Source organism: Erpetoichthys calabaricus, chromosome 9 (assembly GCF_900747795.2).
Source record: "Erpetoichthys calabaricus chromosome 9, fErpCal1.3, whole genome shotgun sequence".
Lineage (NCBI taxonomy): Eukaryota > Metazoa > Chordata > Cladistia > Polypteriformes > Polypteridae > Erpetoichthys > Erpetoichthys calabaricus.
Window position 1 is genome coordinate 36,006,195 of NC_041402.2, and position 18,021 is coordinate 36,024,215.

Below are 18,021 nucleotides of genomic sequence, written 5' to 3' on the forward strand. Positions count from 1 at the left end.
AATTTGGTGAAACACAAAAAGCAAAGCGTTACCATGTGAAAAACCTTTTCTGAATTGGATGATGTTAAAACTGGTGACTCTCAGTGTTCAGGATAAGAGTCAGTGCTCCCTTTAATTTATAAAAATGGACCAGATTAAAACTGATTAAGTCTGCTGATCACACTAAACTATGTGTAATAGCTGATACTCTTCAAACAGCAAAATCATTACAGTTGAAAATGGACAGTATTCATACTTGGGCAGATATGTGTTTGATGGAATTTAATGTAACTAAATATAAAGTGTTACATATAGCAAGAAAAAATATACAAATTAAAAATGACAGTGGGGGCTTTGAAATTTGAAAGTACACTTTATGAGAGGTACATAGGAATCACTGAGGTCTGGTTGCTTATCAATCCACTTGGTGTACTGATACTAAGTGACGCTAAGTTACACGGCAAAAAACAAGAGACATAATTCTTAAACTACACAACATACTAATTAAGCCTCATTTGGAATATTGTGTATAGCACTAGACAGGGGCATAAAGATGGATTTCTAGACTATAGGTTTAACGTATGAAGAAAGATTGAAACAGCTTCACCTTTTTAAGTTTAATCCAATAGAGCCAATAAGAAGAGACATAACTGAAGTGTTCATACTTATGAATAGAATTAGTACAGTGGATTTTAGCTGTTTTATAATTATTTCTTCAACAAGAACATAGGGGCACCGATGGAAACTAGCAGTTAAGGGAAGCTTTCACACAAATTTAAGAACATTTTTTTTTCCACTGAGTGAACTACAGATATGATGAATACATTATGAAAAAGAACAACAGATTATATTACTTTGGGGATCTGCAAAACTTGAATGGATGGCATTTTGAAAACATTATGGGAATAGCGATTGATGAGCTGTGACAGTTATGTTGAGCTGAATAGTTTGTTCTCCTCAAAATTGTTCTAATATTTTAAGCTAGGTGTAAGGCAGGCTACTACTTGTATATACTACAATGTATTTTGACATATCGTTTGTTAGGATTCTTATCATCCATGACTGTAATAGTGTCAATAGCTGCAGGATATTTCAAAACTACTGATTCAAATAAGATTTTTTTTTAACAATAAAATTTTTTAAGTATACAGTAGAAAAAAAAACTACTAGTATGGAGGAGTATGCACAGATGAACACCAGATCAGCCTATGGAGATGCAGTGTGGCTGAAGATTTTTTACTCCAACCAAACTCTTACTCTGAGATTCATCACTTTATTTATATGAAGTATTACTTATTTACATAGAAGATCTGCTCCATATCTCTTTCTGCAATTTCATTACTTACTAGTTGTGTGTTTTTCAGTTAGTCAAATTCAGAATGCTGCTTAATGTGCACAGGAATTTGTTCATTTCCTGCATTTTTTGTGGGACTTCAACCACATTTTTATGTAGGTAAGGATAAACAAATAACAACTGAAGTACCACTTGTGTAAGTGTATTATAAATAAGCCGAATGGAAAAAAAGAAATCAAAAGGTCAAGAGAACTGATTGATTACATTTCACAAAGGAAACCAGACGTTCCACGTGCCTACACTGATGAGACACCTCTAATTGGGACCTGAGTCCCACATCAGTTCTGATCCCAAACAGTCCTGACCCCATTGGCTCTCTGACGGTTTTGACTTTTCCGGGGATGGGGCTCCCAATATCTATACAAAAGGATGAAGGTCCAAGTTTATAGAGTTCTGGTGCTTCCTGTCTTGCTATATGGTTGCAAGACATGGACGCTATCCAGTGACCTGAGACGAAGACTAGACTCCTTCAGTACTATGTCTTTTTTGGAAAATCCCTGGGTACTGCTGGTTTAACTTTGTGTCGAATGAGCGGTTGATCACGGAGTCCCAAATGAGGCACATTACCTGCATTGTGAGGGAGCATCAGTTACGGCACTATAGCCATGTGGTGTGATTCCCTGAGGGTGATGGCTGTGTTGTGGGTGCAGCAATGTGTACCAGTGCATGCTCCCCAACCTGACCTGTCCTGACTTCACAAAACCTTTGCTGATTTTGTTAGCAAACAGGCAGCCATTGTGATCTTGGCAGAATGATAACAAGAAGAAGTCTGTTTTAAATGAATAACATTTTTGCTTGCAGCATATTGCACAAACCCTGCTTAGCCCCAAAAATTTTCTTCAATAAACATTATTTTAAGTTCTGCTATTTTAGGATACTAGGGGGCTTTGCCCCCTTCTCGCTTAAAAGCAAAACATAACATTTAATGTCACGAGAGACAAGGCAGTGAGACAGAAGGGCAGCTGCTGTACAGGCTTTTAAATGATCGATGTACAGCACGACAAGAAAAACATGAACCTCAGCAGCAGGAGAACAAAGCCAGCAGCTGATCCGTCCACATCTCCTTAGCGTGCGTTCGGCTCCCCCCTTCACAATGCGAGCGGGAGAGACGCAAAGTGGCAGGAGCGTAGCTCGCCTCCAGGGGGTTTGAGCGAAGCGAACGAGACCTGATCATCTCAGAGAGACACTTTGACAACACGCGTGACTAGACATTACAACATTAGGAAGCAAAACCCATGAGACGGTGACTTTTGCACGTCACGCCCTACTTAAAAACAATTTAAAACAAGTTCACGGACATCTAACCTAGCAGTTGTTGGAATGCTTTTGGCAGACACACTTCATGTGCTCCCAGCTCTTAAAACAATGACAACAGACAAGCAGAACACGCAGCTCGCCAGCAGCAGCAGAAACTTCAGCAGTTGATCTGTCCGCATCTCCTTAGCGTGCATTCAGTCCCCCTCTACACAAAGCAAGGAGCGTTATACGTCCTACAAGAAAGAGATTTAACCACGCCCGGGGCAGGAAATAAAGGACAAGTATTGTTTTTACAAAAGTTTTAAAGTGAAAGTGAAAATAATGCATATGTAACAATTCCCATGAAAATAACAATCTCTTTAAATTGTTTAGCCGGTAAACAAAACCCGGGGGTGGGCGAGCAAAGCCGGCAGGGGGCAGAGCCCCCTTGTATATGTATAAAATTGAACAAACATTACCTTACAGAGTCTCAAACCGACCTGAATCAACTAATAATTCTCCTCCATTACTCTTGGTAAATTTCTCCCTACATGAAGAATTATTTTTTAAAAACTGCTTTATTTCACATATAAAAATATCTGCTTAAGCTGTTTCCAAATGTGTTCACTTGTTATTTTTAAATGATTTTTTTAAACATCCGGCATCCTTAATACATGATTACAAAGTGAGAAAAATGTGTCATTTCTTGATAATACTCAAAGAAAAATCTTATTTATAGGCAAACAAAAGTTTGTCTGAGATCATTTTGCAATGTATGCGGTCTAGTTTGATTTTGATTTGATATAGTTTATTAATGTGAGTATTCCTCAATCTTAAACTGTCACAAACAACAACTGTCATTAAGAGCAGAATCACTGGAATGCAAATTTCTACACTTTGAATATTAATATTGATGACTACACAATGCATGCAGAGTGTTCATATTTTTTTAATTTACGGAGTAGATTCACTGACCTTTATGTTATATATATATATATATATATATATATATATATATATATATATATATATATATATATATATATATATATTTGTTTTAAACTAGTAATCCTAGGGTGCCACAGTAATGCAGTGGTTAGCGCTACAGGCTATGTCTAAATGCCATGCTTGGGTCAACACATTTTTTTCTCTCACATCCGAAGACATGCAGGAAGGGTTAATTGGTGATTCTAATTATTATCAGCCCTGCATGAGTTAGTACAGTTGTGTCCACAAGTAGGTTGTGCAATGGATGGCCAATGCTGTCTTGGGATTGTTTGTCTTGCACCAATTGGTAGTGTGACTCTGAATTAGATTAAACAAGCTTGGGAATACTAGATGTCTAGCATCCTATTAGGCACTTCACTGTTCTTGTTCTAGAGTCTTTTGATAAAGGAAATGTTATGATCATCATGTTGTTATGTTCCAAGGTTTGACATTACTGACCCCTCGGTTCTGTTGCATAGACTGTAAATTATGCTTTGCTTTTAGGCATTGCTCTTTAGTTCATATTATAAAATCAATATCACTATGTAAAGAATGTGATGGGAATACACTTGTCACCGTGTAGAAATGATGTCCACCGGAACTCAGTACTGTTTTTAAGCAGGGCATACTTTGACTAAAGATTCTGATTAGCTTAAGGTCATATTGCAGATATATTGCTAAACAGTTACAAAATTAAATAAAAGTTGGCAATCATTATAGACTATTATTGACCCTACTCTGGTTTATTTCATCACTTCTTGATATCCTGCTAGGTGCTACTGCTATGCTACTACTCCAGCCTAAGGGATGTGAAAGGATAGATAAACCAGAACTTTATTCTACTTTAACAACAATTAGCATATATTTATTATATTGTAGGATGTGTCAAGGAGGAAGTTTGTGCCCAACTGTTCTAGGTCATTAGAGCTTTTACTTTGTCTCACAACTTTGTCTGTTGTAATGGACTACAGACCCCCCGAGGTATTTTATTTCAGAAATGCGGCTGGCTAGGGTTGTTTCCTTCCTCTCCTAAACTGGCCATATCTCCCATCTCATTTACAATGGACACTTAAGACTGTCATGATTTATTTATGTTAATCAAATTAAAATGACTTTCCTTCACTGTGTCTTTAACTCACAATATTTTATCAGTTTAATTTTATATGTTTGTGCAAGACTCTGTACTCAGTGAAGACCACAATACAAATATAAATTGACATGAACTGAATTCAATCAAAGTAAAAAAAAAAAAAATATATATAATATATATATTATTTTCAAAATTGTTTTGGAAAACACACTGCTGCATACTGTAAATACAGTGCCCAGGTCTCATTGTCCATTTCATACACAATTATGTGGTGTTGTGTTTGTGGTGTAAACTGACAATGTCTAAGAAAATAGTGGTTAAAATGAATCCCAGTTTAGAGCAAAGAAGTTGCACATGTGTTCCTGCTTCTAAGACAGAACCTTAAATATATGTATTAAAGATTAAATTAAAAAGGTAATGACATGTTTATAGTATATTTACAATAACATTTAGGATAGCATTATAAGAATTATCGTAGTACTAACACTGGAAATAGAACTGTCTGGTCAGTGACTATCATATTTATGGCAAATGTTTACTGAAACTAGATCAATCTCCATGCTCCTTACACTTTGTTTAAAGCGTGTTTACTCAGTATGTTATACTGAACACATCATGTTCTGCCTTAAAACATGAAGCCACAGTAACTGCTCAGATCCAAACTTAAAACAGTGTTAACTTTTATTAAATGATGAAGATGCTGATATAGAAGTAAAAGTAAAATGAATTGGCCACATAGTATTAAATAGCAAATTTACATTCAGTTTTAACACAAATTTATAATAAACAATGTGCATTCAGCTTTGTCTGCAAGTTGGTGCAGAAAATGGCAGACACATAGTCTTACATAAAAGAAAACAGTATGCTTTGCACCAGTTGATCACATAAGTAAGGATGCAACTATATGACTTTCACTCTGGGTCCCTACACTCTGTGGCCAACACCATACTATTGTGTAAACAAAGCAGATACTTTTTTTTTTTTTTTCTTTCAATATTTGCTGGGCTTTAGGTACAGTCAGAAAAATTGTCTTGTAATAACCCAGTAGGACTGCCAGCAGCCTTATTTTGTTCAAAAACAATTAAGGGAGACATCATAAAACAAACTTAAGGGGAACAAAAGTGGTGCAGTATTCAACACAGCATTGAAAAAATCTACTTCATCATGTGCTTTTTTCAAATATAAAAAGCATTTAGCATTTTGGCAGCACAGAAACATTTGGCTAGAGTACAAATACTAAATGTTTACCTATTTTAATTTTCACCATCTGAGGTTTCTTTATTTGGATCACACATAAGAAAATTTTAAAATTCCAAAGCATTATATTCTCGCTAGCAATTTCTGAAAACCTTATTCACCTTGATCATTAAACTTTTTTCAAACTGCACCAAAATTCCTATGATCTCACTGGACACAAGGCAAGCACAAAGACAGAATGCAGAAACCAGTTCACTATAACAAAATCACATGCAAAAGCCCATATTCCTTCACAACCAGCTATTTTACAAATGCCAATCAATTTAATGTACAGTTAATGCTGAAGAAAACCAGAGTCCCTTGAAAGGTGAATGACAATATTTTATTTATTTTACCATGTATGCTACACTCAGTGGCAAAAGTTGCACTTGTGGACCTCATTCTACAATGCATATGTGAAAGTGCTAAATTCATCTCTTTAGATTTAGCTTTATTCAGTAGGTCAGTGGTTTAATCCAAATCATATAATATGCACATGGTACAGCTCAGATGTCAGTTTGCTTTAACTCTAAAATGCCTATTGTGTTTTATTATTTTTTATATTATCATCAAACAGACTGAGCATTTTGGACAACTACAGCACTGTTATGCAAAATTTGAACAGGGTAAACTGAATTAAATAAAGGAGGTGCAAAAAAATAAATTTATAATATAGACAGAACAATGTATTTGTGTGGGTTGCTGGCACCACATATATTCTTCCGCAGTTCATACTTTTTGTCTGTGTATTATATGCATGAGAGTTCATTATGATGGACTGAACTACTCGGCTGCTTGTTTATACAAAGTTGTTTCCTGGTATATCGTTATGCTTCCTGGCACTACTGTTTTCTGCAAAATTTGAGTTAAAAAAAGGATTATTAGATACTTAAAAACTTTAGGATCTGTGTACTGCAATTAAGTTATAATGTGTTAGGCCAATTTAATTAGTTTGATTGATAAATCAGTACCTCATATCATATATTTAAAAAGTGAATGAAAAAAATTATTAGTGAAATCTTTTGGAATTAACTATACTTGTAAATATTTTTACCACAAATATAGCAATTGCTCTTGCTGCGTGTGTGCACTGTATCTACTTAGAAGAAAGTAGATTTTAAATAGTGGCAGAAATTTTTAAATGGTAAATGGGAAGAGTATTCAGATGTAGCAGAATCCATCCATCCATAATGACAAACAGTAAAGGGCAATTCAAACTAGTAATCATGAAGCAAACAAAAAATTCTAAATCTAAAGCAGAAATAACATTTCTTTCTCCTGCTGACAATTTCCCTTCATTTACAACAAAACATAGACACTTTCTGAAAACAAGCCTTACTCTTCTAAAAATAGCCATCATGGTCATCTCAGAATATCCCATGACATACACATGTAAATAGATCATGTTTTACCAAAGATTCACCAAGTCATATCAACCATGGCAAGAATGATGGCATTACAAATACCTAAAAAAATGGTAAAAAGAAGAAAATTATTATTATTTTTTTAATTTTTATAGATCCCCTCCCCCTGGTGTGTGAGATGAAGTAATATCCATTAGAACCTGTAAGTCAGTAATGAAATCTACTGAGATACTGGAACATGTTGACCTCCGGTCCTCAGATAAAATGCAATTTAAAGGGATGTAGTCCACCATTATAATGATTAACTTAAATATGAATTTTGAACACACAGTCACCATATCCTGGGGGAGTATCAGCATAAGTTATAATGGATGGCAAAGACAAGGAGCTGTTGATATTGTGTATGTGCTTATGTGAAGTATTTGATTGAAAAAAAGAGAAGATAATTGAAAATACAAAGATAAAGTAATGCAAGATATAGATGAAAAGTTAAAAGGAAAGCCTGAGGTACTGTGTATTTTAAGAGCATTTGGTTCTATGTAAAGGGGGCAGGCAGTACAGGACAGTGGCATTAGTACTATTTGTAAATGTTATAAAGGTGATTTACAATTGATTCAGTCAGTTTTGGATTAATACATTCCTCAAAAATGGTATAGATGAAAATAAAGAAGGTCGAAGTGTCTTTTGTAAATGCAATTTGACTAAACACAACCGACAATGTGACAAAAAAGATGAACTATAAGATAAAAGCTGTTATCCAGCAAAGGCAACAAAATTGTTATCAACAAAGTGCTTGAGGAAACAAAAATCATAGGAGCTGCTATCTATGATGACATCACAGTTTTTCTGATGCATATATAAAAATTGTGAGAACTCAGCCACAGGGGATGCACGAAACAGTTTTTCTTCGTGCTGTTCCCAAGCCCGGATAAATGGGGAGGGTTTCGTCAGGAAGGGCATCCGTTATAAAATTTTGCCAAATCAATATGTGAACAATGATACAAATTTCCATACCGGATCGGTCAAGCCCTGGGTTAACAACAACTGCCACCTGTACCATTAGCCAACAGGGTGCTGGAGGAAAATGGGCTACTGTTGGCCGAAGAAGGGGGTGAGGGGTGGGGAGGAGGGGGTAGACGTGTCCGGAGGAGAGAAGGAAGGTAAAGAGAGTGGAACTGAGGGTAGGAACTTTGAACATTGGCAGTATGACTGGTAAGGGGAAAGACATATAATGGAGAGAAGGAAGGTTAATATATTGTGCATGCAAGAGACTAAATGGAAGGGGAGTAAGGACAGGTGGATCTGAGGTGGATTCAAATTGTTCTATTATGGTGTGGATGGGAGGAGTAATGGGGTAGGGATTATTCTGAAGGAACAGTATGTCAAGAGTGTTTTGGAGGTGAAAAGAGTGTCAGACAGAGTAATGATTATGAAGCTGTAAATTGGAGGTGTGATGATGAATGTTGTTAGTGCATATGCCCTGCAAAGTGGGTGTGCAATGGATGAGAAAGAAGATTTTTGGAGTCAGTTGGATGAAGTGATGAACAGTATACCCAAGAGACAGAAAGTGGTGATTGGAGCAGATTTCAATGGACATGTTGGTGAAGGGAACAGAGGAGATGAGGAGGTGATGGGTAGGTATGTTGTCAAGGAGAGCAATGAAGAAGATCAGATGATATTGGATTTTGCCAAAGGGATGGACATGGCTATGGTGAATACGAATTTTAAGAAGAGGGAGGAACATAGGATGACGTACAAGAGTGGAGGAAGATGCACACAGGTAGATTACATCCAATGCAGAAGAGTCAATCTGAAGGAGATTGAAGACTACGAAGTGGTAGCAGGGTAAAGTGTAGCATAGGATGGTGGTGTGTAGGATGACGTTGGAGATCAAGAAGAGGAAGAGAATGAGGGCAGAGTCAAGGATCAAATGGTGGAAGATGAAAAAGGCAGATTGCAATGTTGAGTTTAGGGAGGAGGTGAGACAGGCACAGGGTGGCAGTGAAGAGTTACCAGACAGATGGGCAACTACAGCAGATGTGGTAAGGGTAACAACAAGAAGGGTGCTTGGCGTAACATCTGGACAGAGGAAGAAGGAAAAGGAAACCTGGTGGTGGAATGGGGAAGTACAGGAGAGTATATAGAGGAGGAAGATGGTGAAGAAGAACTGGGATATTCACATGCTGAAAGAAGACAAGAGTACAAGGAGAAAAGGTGCAAGGTGAAGAGAGAGGTGGTGAAAGCTAAAGAAATGGCATATGATGAGTTGTATGAGAGGTTGGACACTAAGGAGGGAGAAAAGGACCTGTACCGATTGGCTAGACAGAGGGAACAAGCTGGGAAAGATGTGCAACAGGTCAGGGTGATAAAGGATAAAGATGGAAACATACAAGTGAGCAGATGGAAAGAGTACTTTGAGAGGCTGATGAATAAAGAGAACGAGAGATAGAGAAGGTTGGATGATGTGGAGATAGTGAATCAGGAAATGCAACAGATTAGCAAGGAGGAAGTAAGGACAGCTATGAAAAGGATGAAGAATGGAAAGGCCGTTGGTCCAGATGACATACCTGTGGAAGCATGGGGTTATTTAGGAGAGATGGCAGTGGAGTTTTTAAACAAATTGTTTAAAGGAATCTTGGAAAGTGAGAGGATGCCTGAGGAGTGGAGAAGAAGTGTACTGGTGCCGATATTTAAGAATAAGGGGGATGTGCAGGACAGTAATAACTACAGGGGGATAAAATTGATGAGTCACAGCATGAAGTTATGGGAAAGAGTAGTGGAAGCTAGGTTAAGAAGTGAGGTGATCATTAGTGAGCAGCAGTATAGTTTCATGCCAAGAAAGAGCACCACAGATACGATATTTGCTCTGAGGATGTTGATGGCAAAGTACAGAGAAGGCCAGAAGGAGTTGCACTGTGTCTTTGTGGACCTGGAGAAAGCATATGACAAGGTGCCTCGAGAGGAGATGTGGTATTGTATGAAGAAGTCGGGAGTGGCAGAGAAGTACATAAGAGATGTACAGGATATGTACGAGGGAAGTGTAACAGTGGTGAGGTCTGCAGTAGGAGTGACGGATGCATTCAAGGTGGAGGTGTGATTACATTAGGGATCGGCTCTGAGCCCTTTCTTATTTGCAATGGCGATGGACAGGTTGACAGACGAGATAAGACAGGAGACCCTGTGGACTATGATGTTTGCTGATGACATGGTGATCTGTAGTGATAGTAGGGAGCAGGTTGAGATGACCCTGGAGAGGTGGAGATATGCTCTGGACAGGAGAGGAATGAAGGTCTGTAGGAACAAGACAGAATACATGTGTGTAAATGAGAGGGAGGTCAGTGGAATGGTGAGGATGCAAGGAGTAGAGTTGGTGACGGTGGATGAGTTTAAATACTTGGGATCAACAGTACAGAGTAATGGGGATTGTGGAACAGAAGTGAAAAACAGAGAGCGGGCAGGGTGAAATGAGTGGAGAAGAGTGTCAGGAGTAATTTGTGACAGATGGATTCCAGCAAGAGTGAAAGGGAAAGGGCTACAGGTTGGTAGTGAGACCAGCTATGTTATATGGGTTGGAGACGGTGGCACTGACCTGAAAGCAGGAGACAGAGCTGGAGGTGGCAGAGATAAAGATGCTAAGTTTTGCACTGGGTGTGATGAGGATGGATAGGATTAGAAATGAGTACATTAGAGGGTCAACTCAAGTTGGACGGTTGAGAGATAAAGTTAGAGAGGCGAGATTGCATTGGTTTGGACATGTGCAGAGGAGAGATGCTGGGTATATTGGTACAAGAATGTTAAGGATAGAGCTGCCAGGTAAGAGGAAGGCCAAAGAGGAGGTTTATGGATGTGGTGAGAGAGGACATGCAGGTGATGGGTGTAACAGAAAAAGATTAAGAGGACAGAAAGATATGGAAGAAGATGATTTGCTGTGGCGACCCCTAACAGGAGCAGCTGAAAGAAGAAGGAGATATAAAAATTGCGAGAGTGTTCACGAAATCACCCGCCTTAAAGCGGATTTGGGAATTGAAGTTTTTGTGTGGAATTACCACACATTTGGAGAAGACTGAATATTTGTATTTCTGGACAAAGGTCCCTCATGGACCCAGTGATCATCAGAGGTGACTGTGTGCAGAGGGTGCAAACCTATAAATACCTGGGAGTGCAGCTGGATGATAAATTGGACTGGACTGTCAATGCTGATGCTCTGTGTAAGAAAGGACAGAGCCGACTATACTTCCTTAGAAGGCTGGCGTCCTTCAACATCTGCAATAAGATGCTGCAGATGTTCTACCAGACGGTTGTGGCGAGTGCCCTCTTCTATGTGGTGGTGTGCTGGGGAGGCAGCATAAAGAAGAGGGACGCCTCACGCTTGGACAAACTGGTGAGGAAGGCAGGCTCTATTGTAGGCACTGAGCTGGACAGTTTGACATCCATGGCAGAGCGATGGGCACTGAGCAGGCTCCTGTCAATAATGGAGAATCCACTGCATCCACTGAACAGTATCATCTCCAGACAGAGGAGCAGCTTCAGCGACAGACTGCTGTCAATGTCCTGCTTTACTGACAGACTGAGGAGATCGTTCCTTCCCCACATTATGCGACTCTTCAATTCCACCCAGGGGAGTAAACGTTAAAATTATACAAAGTTATTGTCTGTCTGTATAACGGCATTGTTATCACTCTTTAATTTAATATTGTTCTTTATCAGTATGCTGCTGCTGGAGTACGTGAATTTCCCCTTGGGATTAATAAAGTATCTATCCATCTATCTATCTAATGACTGTGTGTGTGTGTTAATGAAATCCTATATTTTTGTAAGGAAATTAGAAGAGAAGCCTGAATTTGTAGGTCATGAAAGTGTTTGTTTAAATATTTTAGAGCTGAATGGGTACAGTATTTACATTATAAGTTACTGAAGCTGTCTGGTGTGGTTTTTTTTTTTGTTTGTTTTGTCCTGAGTTCATTAGAAGACATATACTTAGTTTCTCTGGGGTCTGTATTTTGGGGATCTGAATCAACTAAAAAAATGTATACCATACCCATCAAGCATGTAATTATGTTGGTGTTTTTAGATAGACTAGATTATTATTATTCCTGTGAAAGGAAATATGGGACCTTTCAGGTGATTCCTCCATTCTCTTAAAGCCAATCTGAGTGCCATAAATTCACAACTGCCAACATCACAATTCTGTTTTACAGAATCTCATCAATTATGCAAAAATGGCACAGGGATGTAGTCTTCCTGTAACTTGAAACACTGTGAAAAACAGTGGCAACATCACCACTTGATGCCCTTGACATTACTCATTAAAGTAGTTGTAAAATGCACTGTTTTCACTGGTTTTGAGGTGGCTTTAAACCCATCTTAGGGTCACCTCTGTCCTATCCGTTGAACTACAAATACTTTGCTTTCCTTGATGTTTCCCATTTGGAACCTTTCAGGGTATTCAGCACACCTGCATGATGTACTGCACCACTGGTGACTTCCAAAGAACTGTACAAACATTGTGACTGTTATTGCTCTTAAAAGTGCATAAACTGGCAGGGTTTTATATGGTTCTTTTCTACACCCACATCACGTAATTTTGACTGCAGTAATACTCATGACTAGGTCCACCTCAATACATCTTTCTCTAATTCAGGATGGTGGTGGTCCCTATTCCTTGATTGGCTTGTCCAGAAAAAAACACCATTCAGACACAGAAAGTATGTGTAAATGCCACACAGATAATCTGATAACGACCTGGGTGGATTTCAAACCCAGGAGTTTACAACTAACCACCGAGCCACTGTGCCCTAATATTAACATTTTTCATTTTATTCATAGATAACTTGAGTGAGCTTTTCTATTTAAAGACAACAGAAAACTGAAAAAGATAAGTACTCTTTATGTTAACATCTGGTGATCAACTATGAATATAAAATCTCCAGGGACAAAGCTATACTTCATATGAAATAACATGTTATAAATGTAAAACATCACTTGACTTTTTAAATTAAATTTTAAGTAGAACCATGTTATTCATTTCATTTTTCCACAATAGTGGTCTGAAGATTGCTTGCTAACAAATGGAATCAGTCACTCAGGAAGAAGATAAAGAGGAATCTAAATGAAATGATCTTGTTATCAAGAACTTGTGTCCTTCAAGTCATAGTAAACTTGAGTTAACAGTTTGCAGATGAAACTTACCCTCCAGCTTTCTAATTTTGGCAGCTCTGAAGTCAAGCATTTGGGCATACTGTTGAAGCTTCAGCTCATTGTCTTGCTTAAAGTCCTCCATCTTGCGTGTCACTGCTTCAACTTCAATCTAAAAATAAATAAAAGTAGTGTGTCTTCCATTTGTTGAGCATATGGCAGTAAGACACACTGTAGAAGGAAACTAAGGTCAAGTAGTTACATCATAAAGTAGTTTGATAAATTGATGGGGTACAATATCCAAATAATCAGACATATACCAAGCAATCTCAGTTGCATTTCTGACAGTAGGTCTACATTTAATTTACAATTTAATTGTACAAAGCAAATCCATTTTTCCTGACAGAAATTTGTAACTCCTAACTTAATAAAACAGAGAAGTTAACACTTGTAACCAATGTGCCCTAATGACTTAAATTTTGGACAAAAAAAAAAAAACACAAATCTGTGAATCCAATCCATGCTACTAACTGTATGTGTGATCCTAGCAAATCCCCTAAAGTGCTTGTCCTCCAATGGTAAAAAATGTATGTAAACAACTGTACCACCATTTTGCAATTATAAAGTACTTTGAGATAGCTACCATATTCAATAAATCTGTTTGTTTGAAGAAGGTAGTGAAGACTGAAATTTGTATAAGTGGAAGCGTATTTTTGTGATGGAGAAGAAAAAATGTGTATCACTGCATTTAGTGAACTACATATGTTAATGTTCTGTGAACTCACTGTACATCTCACTAAAAATTGCTTTCAGCTGGGACAAATAAGATTTTACTGGGTAAATGGTAAGGCTAGACAGGTTCTTTATTGTGCTTAAAGCTTCACAAATGAGTGGTTTTATGTTACTGTTGTTTCCTGTGTTTTGGTATTTTTTGCTTGTTCTCTTTAAATATATTTAAAGAGCAGTAATAACCCCAAGCTTCTTCACTGAACTTCATATACAGAATCTTTTTTCTCCTTATAATCCACAAAGTTTAAAAAAGATTCTGTGTCCTTTCTTCATAATTAAATCCTGTATCCTCAATTTTATTGCAGCAGAAATTGATAAGATTTTCAACAATTAGGCATGAAGCACTGTTTTCCATGCTTCCAGGATAGCATGGCCATATATACATGGCCGCCCATATTTATTAAAATACTAGGGGGTGCCTGCTCGCTTTGCTTGCCCACCCCCGGGTTTGGTTTGTTAGAGATTGTTATTTTCATGGGAATTGTTACATATGCATTATTTTCATTTTTACTTTAAAACTTTTGTAAAAACAATACTTGTCCTTTATTTCCGGCCCCGGGCGTGGTTAAATCTTTTTCTCGCAGGACGTATAACACTGCTCGTGTTGTGAAGTGGGGGCTGAACGCACGCTAAGGAGATGCCGTCGGATCAGCTGCTATCTTTCTGCTGCTGTTGCTGGCTAGCTGCGTGTTTTGTTTGTTGTGCTGTGCGTTGATCATTTAAAAGCCTGTCCAGCAGTTGTCCTTTTGCCACTTCGTGTCTCTGACGCTCGCGTTGTGGGGGGGCAGGGGGGATGGGGGGTTTGGGCTGAACACACACTAAGGAGAAGCAGTCGGATCATCTGCTGCCTTGTTGCTGCTGGCAAGCTGCATTTTCTGCTTGTCATTGTTTTAAGAGCTGGGAGCGCATGACATGTGTCTGCCAAAAGCATTCCAACAACTGAGTTAGAAGTCCATGAACTTGTTTTAAATGTTGTCTCACTGCCTTGTCTCACGTGACGTTAAAGTATCTCTCACGGGATGTCAAATTGTCTTCCGAGAAGATCATGTCTCATCTCCCTAGTCTCCCTCCCAGATTTTTTTTTTATAATAGATAGATGAGCAAACAACTGAGATCACATTAAAAACACTTTATCGGTAGCTAATTATGCATTTTTTCCTGAAAGCCGGGGTTGCCTAAGGATGATCTCAACTCTGCATAATCTATAAAAACAATGTTCATACACTACAACTGTACTTTTGTAGATTTACCTTTTTAATGTTTCAGCATTAAAAGTTTTTAAAATCATACCAAAATTCCATAACCACAATAAAAATCTCTGACCTGTCTCTGGCCCTAGGAAAGACACTTTCCTGTCTCTCTACTTAGCAAATGAGATATCTAGAGAATACACTAGTAAAATATACCAGGGAGTACCACATCAGATGTGAAAGTTCATGAACTAAATAAGAGTCTCATCTACAAATGGGAAACATTAGTAAAACTAACAGAAACCAGATCAAACTGAAAAACATGTTGGCTTTTCTGGGAGAACTTCTGGCTTTAAACCACATAGAAGGCAGCAAAAGTCAAAATGTTTGTCAGTTTTGTCTGGTTCCGTTTAAATTTTTCCTAATATTGTTTCAGATTTCTTTATTTCATCATGACTGAAATCTCAGCCAAAGTTTGTCATTTTTTTCCCTTAGATCTGTATTATGTACTCAAATTTCAATTGTTCTATAATGCAAGTAAATACTTAAAGTGCATACTCCAACCTACAACATGTACTTTTTAAAGATACCCTTACAAATTGAAATCCTAAATATACAGCAGACAATCCCTACAACACTGCGGTGGGTTGGCACCCTGCCCGGGATTGGTTCCTGCTTTGTGCCCTGTGTTGGCTGGGATTGGCTCCAGCAGACCCCCGTGACCCTGTGTTCGAATTCAGCGGGTTGGAAAATGGATGGATGGATGGATGGATCCCTACAACAAAATAATTCAAACTAAAAGGTGGTGATAAAGGGTCTTGATGCAGACCTACAATAGATCAGCACTATACTTGTCTTTTATTTCAGTTTTCTTTAAATAGTTTATTTCATGACAAAATTGGTCTTGCTTAAGATAAATTAGTCTCAATTAATAGATGGACAGCTGTAGGTAATGTCACTTTAGGAATGCAGCTGTTGGCTACACTTCTCTGTTGTCACAAGCAATGAAATATTAAGCAATAATATATCAGAAAAGTACATTATTTATGTCAACATATTTTACAGTTTATTTTTCACAAAGCTGTAAATACTCCGTAATGTAGATACAGTTCTCCACAGCTTGCAGAGAGATGTTGCTCCTTAGGACTTTGTTATCAACACTTTAAGGCATTTCACTAATTGGTTTTTTCTTTCTTATTTACAGCAATGTGTGTACTTAACCGTGACAATGAATATAATTGTCCTGCTTCAGTTTGTCTAATAATGTAGTAGCACAGCCAAATTACTAACGGCCTATAACCATAAAATTACCCCTTTATAGATTTTATTTTTTAACTTTTTGTTTACTGAGCATTTTTTTTCTTTGAATGCACTGCCCATTTTATATAATGAGTATCCAGGCAACAAAACAAATGTTTCACAGATTAGCTGGCGTTTGCCACACAAAGGCTACTTTTTCTTTTCAGAGGGGTGCTATAATAACTTTATGAGCATATCAAAGACACAGATGTTTCTTCTGATCAGCTTTAGAGAACTGGATTTTCCATTTAGTGGTAATGCATAGACAAAAATTACAGAACCTGAAGGTCAGTAAATGCTTCTAAAACAATTTGCTGGTATTCATCATTTTGTAGTGTGGCAAACATATTCTTTTTCCAAAAAGAATGTTGAATTACTAATTCATAATAATAATACTGTCTGGAAAATGTCAATAAATGTAACATTTTACAATTCTTGTTTTGAAAGTTGAAAGTAAATTTGAAAACTATTAGATATTTTAACAAGAACTCACACTGCTGACAAGAAAATAACAATAATGAAATAAACCCTATGGTGCCTAGAATGGTCCAAATAGACAACACAAATAAAGAGCTGAAGGATCATCAGGGACCACACAACAAATATTGGAAGGAACAGTACAAACTCCAGGCAAAAGATCTATCTCAGACTACATATCTGCAGGGAAAATTACACATGAATTAGTCGCACAGCCTACTTAATAAAATTAATATTACTAGTAGAAACCCGTCTGTTATCTATGGGATTAAAGTTCAAAGTAGAATTTGATTGAATGTCAAAATTTACATAAACATTGAAATAAATTATCAGAATAAGACGGTGTATGGTAAAATGTGAAATACAAAAACCTATGGAACAGAGATCACAAGAAAATGTGTTAAGGAAAATCTGGTGTTTAAGTGATAAAATCCTATTATTACTGGGGGAGATGGGAAACATATTAATCAGTGTATACCATTTTCTTCCTATCATTTGCTCACAAGAGTATATTAATTGCTTAACAAAATTAAGTAATTTAATCATTTAGCAAACATAAAATGGTTTAGATTCAGAATAAATAGTAAGTTTATTAGAACATAGGTGAACTTTTTAGGGTAATTTCACTATCAGGTTTTAGTCATAGTACATTGAACTGTGTGCATTAGCCAGGTAACCTGCTATTTATTGAGTTGAACAAATGGCACACGTTATGCTATCATGTTTATAGAGATGCCAATAGCCATTTATTGACTCATAAATTTTATTCTTAAGAATTATTACTTAATTAAAATCACCTTTACATACTCCATTAAAACATAGTATTACAAATGCTTCATTCAGGAAATAGAGGATGACCCAGAAAGTTAAAGGAAAATGTAATCC

At 37.3% G+C, this 18,021-nt stretch overlaps 1 protein-coding gene across 1 annotated transcript in view; it reads right to left on the reverse strand.

Moving 5' to 3' along the window:
- Nucleotides 1-18,021, reverse strand: part of rpgrip1l (RPGRIP1 like) — a 209,977-nt gene that overhangs the window by 86,992 nt on the left and 104,964 nt on the right. Inside the window, exon 14 of the mRNA XM_051931527.1 lies at nt 13,436-13,553. Within this exon, the coding sequence (XP_051787487.1) occupies nt 13,436-13,553 (118 nt within the window). The remainder of the gene's footprint in view (nt 1-13,435; nt 13,554-18,021) is intronic.